The sequence below is a fragment of the Lagenorhynchus albirostris genome, chromosome 18 (genome assembly GCF_949774975.1).
Source record: "Lagenorhynchus albirostris chromosome 18, mLagAlb1.1, whole genome shotgun sequence".
Classification (NCBI taxonomy): domain Eukaryota; kingdom Metazoa; phylum Chordata; class Mammalia; order Artiodactyla; family Delphinidae; genus Lagenorhynchus; species Lagenorhynchus albirostris.
Window position 1 is genome coordinate 52,741,246 of NC_083112.1, and position 10,451 is coordinate 52,751,696.

The 10,451-nt window shown below is 41.8% G+C and overlaps 1 protein-coding gene across 16 annotated transcripts in view; it reads right to left on the bottom strand.

The window, feature by feature from the left end:
• Positions 1–7,510, bottom strand: part of RBM26 (RNA binding motif protein 26) — an 84,962-nt gene extending 77,452 nt beyond the window's left edge. For 8 of the 16 annotated variants that reach the window (XR_009536636.1, XR_009536631.1, XR_009536634.1 and 5 more), the window contains exon 1: positions 6,996–7,508. Coding sequence is in view for 8 of the 16 variants with exons in the window: in XM_060128734.1 (XP_059984717.1) it covers positions 6,996–7,066 (71 nt within the window). In the remaining 8 variants the exon portion in view is untranslated. Of the gene's footprint in view, positions 1–6,995 lie in introns of all 16 variants that reach the window. The other 8 variants (XM_060128736.1, XM_060128738.1, XM_060128732.1 and 5 more) reach the window with 3 other exon arrangements.
• Positions 7,511–10,451: the final 2,941 nt, after the last annotated feature.

Below are 10,451 nucleotides of genomic sequence, written 5' to 3' on the forward strand. Positions count from 1 at the left end.
TAATGCACAACAAAGCTCTGGAATATAAGTGTCTTGTTTTTAATCCTGTCTCTATCATTTATAAGCTATGAATGAAGTGTATTACTTAATCTTCCTAAGAGTCAACTTCTTCATCCTTAAAATTGGTATAACAGAACCTAGCTCACATACAATGAATGCACAAGCATTAGCAAATAGCACTCAATGAAGTAGAAGCACTTACCTTCTACTTAAAGTTGAGGGGAAAAGGACAGTATGACCAATGTGATAAAGAATCAGAATGTAAAGTTCAGTTTTGCTGAAATTAAGACTTACATTAAAAAGTAGGAAGATATAAACTGGAAAGATAATTTGAAACAGACATTAGAGTCCTGAAAACCAAGTTTAAAAGTATGCAATTAATTACTTAGGAGTCCTGAAGATTTTGATTTAACAATAGGATATAAACAAGTTGGGCATCCAGGCCAGAAGAACTGGAAGAGAGAAAAAGACTGGAGATAGGGAGGTCTGTTAGGAAACAAACTGCAATGGTTTAGATAAGGAGTGAAGAGTCCCCTACTGAGCACTGTCATTAGTAAGAATTATTAAAAGAAAGAGACAGAACCCAATGACCAACTCGAATGGGAGAAAAGAAATGAAGGGAGGAGAAGCCAAAAAAATGAAACTTCAAGCCCAGATAATTTGGAGAAATGAAATGGAAATAAGTGAACTTTTTATTTTCAGAAACATACAATAGTTTGAAGTTCAGATGAGAGGATCAGGTTCAGAGCTAGCAATCGGAGTTAAGAGCTTAAAACTTTGAAGTGGTTAAGCCTAAACATAATTGTGTGAAAAATAAATGCATACAGGTATGTGTTGGAAAAGCTCTAAAATTCAAATGCAAATGTGTATATGCAATATCCTGGGGAAAACAGTCTTTAATCAAACTTTCAAAGCATCTACAACACACACACAAAGTTCTTAAAAACCACAGGCACGTATTACAATGGAAACCATCCATAGGAATGAATGTGAATGAGGGAGCAGGAGTAGAATGATTAAGAAAAAAAAGTCTTGGGAACAGAACTAACAATAATACAATTCAAAGGCAAGAAAAAGAACTTAAGGAGATAGGAATGATTTGAGAAGAGAACCAAAATATTATGGATCCAAGGCATGAGAAGTTTAAAAAAAAGAAAAAGGCAGCTATCAACACTGTCTAATGTTATATACAGAGGTCAAAGAATTAAAATTTATACAAAGTATTTACATTTAATAAACAAATTCATTGGTAACATTGAGGTAAGCAATTTTGGTTGAATACAAGTAGCAAGAAACTATATTACAGGCATTAAGAAGTAAATGGCTGGGGCAAATGAGTGAAAAATTAAAGGCTGACTACTGTTTCAAGATTTAACACTGACAGGAAAAGAAAGCTAGCAAAGTGACTAGAAGTATGATTTAACTTTTTGTTTTATTTTTTGCTATTGTTGCTAAGCTTTTCTTCCTTAAGGAATGGGAGACTGACTCTGTGCCCAAAGGAGTCTGTAGGAAAAAAAAGATCAAGGGAGGGAAACAGGTATAAAGTTCAGAAATAACAAGATCACCTTTCAGCTCTTCTTGTAAAACTGGAACAAAAATAAATTTTAATGTGGTAAGAAAGGTTTAATAACAAGCGTGGGTGAAGAGGAAAAGACTACAAAAACTCTAGGTTTCTTTCTTAAACTCTAAAGCACTGATAACCATGATGCTTTAGAACTTTGTTCCTTTACAATAGCAGCTACTACTCCAAAAATGTAATAGTAAAAAAGTGTATAGGGCTTCCCTGGTGGCGCAGTAGTTGAGAGTCTGCCTGCCGATGCAGGGGACACGCGTTCGTGCCCCGGTCCGGGAGGATCCCACATGCCGCGGAGCGGCTGCGCCCGTGAGCCACGGCCACTGAGCCTGCGCGCCCGGAGCCTGTGCTCCGCAACGGGAGAGGCCACAGCAGTGAGAGGCCCACGTACCGCAAAAAAAAAAAAAAAAAAATGTGTATACACACACACAGAGTAATAGGAAACAATACATTGTATTGTGTTGTAGTAAATTAAGAACAAGGCTCCAGAGTCAAAAACTTGAGTTTAAATCACTGTTTAGTCACATGTAAAAGCTGTGACTCTGGGCAAGTATCTCAACTTCATGCTCTAGTGCCTCGGGGTCATCACTTGCAAAATGGAGGTACAGTATTTACCTCACAGAACTTGAAATACAAAACTTTAACAACGTGTTCAAATGTTAATGGTAGCAATAATAGTAATGTAACCTATTTGTGCTTAATCAATCCGGTATTTAAGAAAGGAGGGAAGGGCTAGGCTCTTTAAAATGTCTCATTTAATCCTTTCAACTACAGAAAGAAACAAGTATAATTCTCCCTATCACACCAACAAGGAAAAGGGAGGTTCATTTGCCTAGATTACTCAGTTAATAAGTGGCAGAGCTGAGATGTGAACACTGGTCTATGTGGACACAAAAATGTTTTCTTTCCACTACACAATGCTACCTCCACAGCACTACATAGTAGCAGGAGCACAAAACTAGGCGTTTTGTTCTTTACTACTAAACTCAACAAAATCTGGGCACATCATTAAGTCCATCTGTCTCTCAATTTTATTTTCTGAAAAATTAAGGGGTTTGATTAGATTTTGAGGTTTCCCCTAAACTAAAAATAATCCATGATTTTATTAAATCACCACATTCAGTGATGTGTAAACTCAGAAAAAGTTTTAAAATACAGCAGAAAACCTCTTCTGTTTAAAAAAACAAAAAAAAATCGAAAGAAGATAGCTTAATTCTTTTCCAGGACTGCACATTATGAAAAAGAAATCAATGTAAAAGGGAAGACCAACATCTAATTTGATTATTAGTATGCATGACTAAGCAAATGTTTGGGAGAACAAAAACATCAAGTATTTCAAGATGACAATTTTAACACCTATATTTTCAATAAATTATGAAAAAAACTCAGAATCTTGATATACCTACAGACCTTATAATCAAATAAATACAGATTTACCAACTTTTATTTCATGTTGAAACTGCAACCAGGTTGACTTTTTTTTTTTCTTAATGTCCGTATGAAAACTTTCCTCCCCTAAAACCCTTCACTGGCTTCCCACTACCCTTCAATGACATCCCAAATCCTTAAAATGACTCAAGAGTCTCGTGCGATCTGGCTCCTCTCTCTGGAGCTATCCACTGGCTCTTTTTTCAGTTTCTTTCAATTCCTCCAAGACACCTCTTTTTCCCTTTATTTTAGGGCCTTCATACCATCTGCCCTCTAAAACCTTGCTGTCACAGCTCTCCATTCCCATCCTTTTGCCCCAGCAAACTGCTCTTCATCCATCCCGGTTGAGATGAAATATTATCATGCCAGGAAAGCCTTTCTTGACCTCCCAGACATCCAGACATATATTTTGACAGCATTCTGGATTTATAACACTCACTAGTCTTATGGTTACTTGTTCACCATCGGTCTTCCGTGCTAAGCGGTAAACAATATGAAGATGGTCATTTCATGTCATGTTTCCTACTATTTCCCCAATATCTAACACAGTGCTTAGCACAGAGTAGATTAAGTGCTCAATAAATATGTGCTGAATTAATACATTTAAACTACGAGGCAAGTCCAAAACCATCAGATACTTTACTAGCACAAATAGCTAAAAAAGTTCTATACACGTTTCGAGTTCTGTCTTATCCTTTGTGCTTCATATGGTCCTGCCTCAAATAGGTGCTATATGGCAATTACGAAGTAAAGCAAAAAAATCTCTTTAGATAACAAATACATCTTCAAGTTTCACAAAACCAAGGTTAGAAACCATAGATCTTAAATAACTGTAATCAGCGTTAAAAGTCATCTAAAAGAATGCACCTGAGGGGCTTCCCTGGTGGCGCAGTGATTGAGAGTCTGCCTGCTAATGCAGGGGACACAGGTTCGAGCCCTGGTCTGGGAGGATCCCACATGCCGTGGAGCAACTGGGCCCGTGAGCCACAACTACTGAGCCTGCGTGTTCGGAGCCTGTGCTCCGCAACAAAAGAGGCCGCGATAGTGAGAGGCCCAAGCACTGTGATGAATAGTGGCCCCCACTTGCCGCAACTAGAGAAAGCCCTTGCACAGAAACGAAGACCCAACACAGCAAAAATAAATAAATTAACGTCAGATGCAGGCTTGTTAAAAAAAAAAAAAAAGTATTCACCTGAAATGCAATTAAAGGGACAGGAACTTGGATAAGGGCTCATTTTTACCACAGTAGTGTACATTATAAAAGGACCAATCCCAGCTCCTATCACTGTCTAGGTTCTACAAGTAGTGCTTTATTCCAGCAGTAATGACTGCACTGCTACAGTCATCTGAGTAGGCTATATGATACCCGAAGATGCTTTATTAAAACTCAAGAAAAATTACAAGCAAAGTAGCTATAATCTTCAATTAGTGGAAAAAAAAAGGAAATGGTAATAAAGCTGATAAGTAATTTGAGAATTGAATGCTTAAAAAAGGGAATGCTAATTTTTTTTTTTTTTTTTTTTTTTTTTTTGCGGTACGCGGGCCTCTCACTGTTGTGGCCTCTCCCACTGCGGAGCACAGGCTCCAGACGCGCAGGCTCAGCGGCCACGGCTCATGGGCCCAGCCGCTCCGCGGCATGTGGGATCTTCCCCGACCGGGGCACGACCCCGTGTCCCCTGCATCCGCAGGCGGACTCTCAACCACTGCGCCACCAGGGAAGCCCCGGGAATGCTATTTTAACTCAAAACATTCTTCTAAGTTTTCTGTTCACCGAACACTTATTGAGTGCTAATTACAAACCAGGCAGTGTTCAAAGATTTTCTTAACGCATACTCATTATTTTCCCCATTTTAGACATGAGGAAGGAGGCACTGAGCTAAGTAACTTACCTAGTATCATACAGCTGGTTAAGTGGCAGAGGCAGAATTCAAAGGCAGCCATTCTGGCTCCAGGGTTCTCCCTCTCAACCACTATTACTACACTCCTGCCTACTCCCTCTCTCCAATCCACTTAAACAAGGCTTCTATCCATACCACCCTACTCCAGTGAAACTTTTCACTTAGTTCACCAATGACTTCTACCTTGACAAACCTAAGGGCCACTAATCTGCCTCCACCTTTTTCATCCATTATGCAGTATCACATCAAGTTGACAACCCTCCTCTTTTGTCATACATTTGTTTCATTAGTGACATGTATCCCAATTTTCTTCCTACCTCAGACCTGGACTCTCTTCGCTTCCCTATCTACACATTCTTCCTCAGAAACTTCCCAGTCTCACGGCTTTAAACACTATCTGCATGACTCCAAATATTTCTAGTCCTGGCCTGAGTTCTAGACTCATAACCAACTACTTATTTGACATCTCACTTAGGTATATAATACCTTACACTTAATGATCAAAACCAACCAACCTACTCTTCTCCCCTCAACCTGTTCTCTCCAACATGGATTCAGTTGCTTAGGCTAACTTCTTAGTTATCACCCTTGACTTCCCTTTCCCTTATCTCTCACACCCAATCGATCAGCAAGTTCTACCAGATCTATTCATTAAACATATTTAGTTCTGTCTCCACTATCACTCTAATGCAAACTATCTACAGCTCTGCCTACAACGTCCTTCAGAATGGTCTCCTTACTTCTCTTCTTGACCCCTTAACCTCCACAAAGCAGGCAGAGTTAAAACAAAATCAAATCAATCCCTGCCTGCTTTAAATCATCTAATGTCTTCCCATTATAGTTTAAATTAAATCCTAGCTCTTGACCACAGCCTAGAAGATCCTACATGATTTGGCCCCTGCATACTTCTCAAACTTCACAACCTTCCATCCTCTCCCCCATCACAAGGTTCCCTGCAGCCACAACTGCCTGCTTTCTCTTCCCAGATCACACCGTGATCATTTCCACTACAGAGGCTTTGCACTCGCTGTTCCTTCTGTAAGGAGCATTCTCTCTCCAGACTTTTACACAGATAGTTCCTTCTGTTCCTTAGGTGTTGCTCAAATGTCACCTCCTCTGAGAGGCCTTCTAATCACTCTTTTACATGATTCTCTACTGTTACAATCATCATTACTCTTATTACCTGAAATTACCTTATTTACTTGTTTATTATGTCTTACTGATTTTGGAATTTAAAAACTTTAGCCCTGACCCTCCCACAGTACATAGAAGGAGCCTAATAAATTTATTAAATGAATGGATATTCCCCATTGTATTTTAAGCTGTTTATTGTAAATCAACCAATTTTGATAAAACACTTGGCCCATATTTTGCGTGTATTAAAAGATAAATCCTTAAAACACTCCATTTTTCCAATCTAATGCATTTCAGCACTCTGAACCCCCTCAAACACACACATGCACAGAGTCCACCTATAGAAACCTACTTAAAACTGCTAAATAGTCCATATGGATAGATTGCATTTTCTTCCTCCAAGCTAAGAAACGTGTAGGTGGGAAAGGGGAATTTTACTGGGCACCTTAGCACCTGTTACATCTTCAGTTAACAGAGGTGCTGATGAGCCAGACAGCACATGGGAGACATGGCCTTTCTTTCAGGGATTGTATGTAGGTAAAACGTGAGTGGCTGAGACAAGAACTGTTCTAATCCGTAATAAGGGCTATTCACCTCATTTAAAGAAACAAAAATAGTCTAGTGGACAGCGGATTATGCTCGGATTCACCAGAAGAAATTGATCTGGGGGCCCTGGGCAAATACGAGTTGTGTGTGTAGGTTGTTGGGGTCGGTCCACAAATAACGGGAAAACAAGAGGAAGAGACATTCGTTTAAGAACCAACTCAGCGATAAGGTAAAGGTCAGCTCAGGCTCCCAGGCGTATTCTGAACCTGGGAACGAGGGTGGTAGAGGACGAGAAAACACAGAGCCCTGGGACCTGCGTTCACCGCTTCGGCCTCCACGGAAGGCACTTGAGGCAACCGTGAGGCCACCTATCTCCCACTTCCACCCCTGCAAGGAAATAGCCCCCGGATACTCACATGGGCTCGAGAGTCTTGCTCAGCCAGGACTTGAGGGCCTCGAAGTTTTCAATGATCATTTTAGAAACCATCCACAGCGGCCCAGAGGCCCGTCACACTAGTCCGCCCGCCCAGGTCGCGGTCGCTACAGCCGCCGCTGCCCCCGCCCCCTCCTCCGCGCGCCGCCCGCGTGGGCCGCGGTGGGAGGCGCCGGTGGCAGGCTCCCGCGAGCCCCGATGGGCCAACAGCTCCGGGGGGACGGCCGCAGGCCGCGAGTCCACGGGGTGCCAGGAACTTCCCCTCCCCGGACCCCGGCCCCGGCTGAGGCAGCGACTGTTTGCCCGGGCCCTCCCCCTTCTCTCCACCCCAGCGAATCTTCCTGGACCAGAGCGCGACACGCTCCTAGACCCGGGCTTTCTCTCAGCTTTGAGACCAGGTGCTGGCTGGCAACGCAGAAGAGGCAAAAGTGAAGAAAGCGAAGACGAAGGGCAGCTGAATGGGAACGGTTCGGGGGGTCTTCCCGGCTCCCAGCACCCCCAAGAAGATGGCTGCCGATAAATCTCGCGAGAATTATTGAAGTGTCGCGGTGACTCCCGGAGCCTGCTGGGAAGAGACGTAAGATCAGCGGAGAGCGCGCTAGGCAAGATCGGCGAGTTTTGCGTCTTTGCGTGGTTTGTGGGCCCTTTGCTTTTTCACGCCTTGATTCTCTTAAGAAATAAAGGCTTTATTTTTTTTTGCAAGGAGGGAAAGGCCGCTGATTTCAGAATCAGCGGGAACCCCAGCCCGTCCTCTGTAACTGACGGCGTGGCGCATCGGCTGGAACGACCGACGGGAGCGCTCCTCTGAGAGCGTCCACTCGGATGTGGCGGGATGCAGACGACCTGGGGATTACAGGTGTGCTGCGCTGTGCTGCCTCCTCCGTTTACCTCAGGGTCCTGCAGTACTATATTCTGCATGTGCTGTGGACAAGATTGGGAAGAACGGGCTGGTCTAATATAACGCACTGAGACTGCCAGAGGCTTAGTTAAGTCTTGTCCAGAATTACTCGACTTCATGCATGGGCAGAGCACTAATGACCTAGGGATTCCTTCAACCCTTGACAGTTCTGAAATAGTTTCCAAACATCTGAAACTTTCGGACTTTTCCCCAGCCAAAAAGGAGATGAGTGTTTGTGGTTTTGGGGGGGTTTTTTGTGTTTTTTTAGTGTTAGTGTTTTTAATTCCCTCCGTTTAGAGCCGATTCAGCCCCAGATAGGGAAATTACATAATATCAAAAGAGAGCCTTCATATCAGCATCCTAAATAAAGTAACTTCCTTTCTCCTGGGTGGTCAAATAAGTTTGATTCCTGCCTCAGTTGTTCTATTTGCTATTATTTACTTCCATTAAGGTACTAGGTGGAATTTTACAAAAAGTCTAGTGCCTGTTAACTGTAATGAAAATAATTCACAATATAGACATTTAAAGTAGAACAATAAAAAGCTTTTTATGGCAGACACAGTGGTAGACTAAATTGTTAAGAACTCTGAGTTTATAATTTGCTAGAGTGAAGTGTCCTTAAGCACTAAGTGGAAAAGATTTGATAAAGTCAGAAAAGCTTGACATTTGTTTTAAACTATAGCATATAAAGTAGTATGCAAATTAGAAGGCTGCTACTGAATAGCCAGGTGTTAATTAACAAGTGATTTAGCTAAGTGAAATAAGCTGGATGCAAAGGGGCAGCTATTCTGTGTTTCCACTTATGTGAGGTACCTAGAGTGGCCAAACCCCTAGAGACAGAAAAATAGAATTTTTATCAACTTGTTATCACTTAGTTGCCAGGGGCAAGAGGGGTAGGGGAGAATGGGGAGCTATTTTTTAATGAGTAAAGAATTTCAGTTTGGGATGATGAGAAAGTTCTAGAGATAGGCGGTGTTGATGGTTGCACAATAATGTGAGTGTTGTGAACTGTACACTTAAAAATGGTTAAAGTGAGGGCTTCCCTGGTGGCTCAGTGGTTGAGAGTCCGCCTGCCGATGCAGGGGACACGGGTTTGTGCCCCAGTCCAGGAAGATCCCACATGCCGCGGAGCGGCTGGGCCCATGAGCCATGGCCGCTGGGCCTGCGCGTCCGGAGCCTCTGCTCCGCAACAGGAGAGGCCGCAACAGTGAGAGGCCCGCGTACCGCAAAAAAAAAAAAAAAAAAAGGTTAAAATGGTAAATTTTTGTATATTTTGCCACAATAAAAAAATGATTTATAAATTTAATATTGCTAGGGAAAATGTAAAATCCCAATTGTTTCGCCTGCCTGTTTAATAGCCTTGCCGCGGACTGACTCCACCAGTTTTCAACCTCATCACCAACTGTTGGGTAACTCTGGCTCTGCACTCCAGCTAATCATCATTCTTCTGTTAAATGCTATATAATCCACGGAAACAGATTTGCTCACCTTTCCCTCCTCCAAACATTTATTCACATCATTTCCACAGGGAATGCTTCCACTTACTTCTTTCTCTGGCTATTCAAACCTTGCCCATCCTTCTCTCTCAGTACCACTACTACTGTATTTTTGAATCCTTCCTTATTTTTCCTAAACAATAGTAACAGGCTTTTAATTTCTCTGCCTCTTAGCTGCTTTCTTATCAGTTCATCTTCAGTTGCCTTCATCATCATTGCCTTTAATAGCAGTTATTGTAAAATTTGGATCTAATCATGTTAGTTCCCTGCTTAAAATCTTCATCAACTTCCACGTTGTTTTCAGGATAAAAAATCTACATTCTTTAACATCTATAAAGGACCTTTTAAAATCAAACTCTTCCTATATGCCTTAGAAACTTCTTTCACTGCCTTTCAGCCTTCGCTTCAGCCACCCTGAACTATTTCATGCTCCTTGAAAGAGGTGTGTTCTCTCACTAAACTGATCCATTGCAAAATGTGTTTCCCTCCCTTACACTTGAATCCTACTCGTCCATTAAATTCAGTGCATACAGCATCACCTTTAGAAAACCATCCTTGACTTCCCTGCTCTAAAGCAGGAGTCCCTCTGAGGTTTTATGACATCAGCCTGTGCTTGCATCTATTGTAACACTCATTGCTTTATTTTTGCAATTATCTGATTATCTGTTCATTAGTAGACTATGGTTTTGAATCTCCTGTTCCATGCACAGCCCCTGATATATACAGTCATTTCTCAATTTTTTGAATGATCAAATGAAGCCCTGCCACTTCCAGGAAATCTTCCCTGAACAATGTAGCTGATAGCAATCTCTTCCACCTCTAAATCCTTAGTTACAGTGCTTGTTATCACTCCACGACTAGTCATCAGTGCTTCCTAGCATGATTCTCTTTCTTAACTATTATTTATCCCTCATCACTTCAGTGCTTCATCTTCTTTGGCTTTGTCTTCAGAGGTGATAATTAGCTAATGTGATAAGCAGTGCAACTAAGAAAAGACTAAAACAACCCCCATAGATTACTTTATGTATTCAGTAACAAACATTTC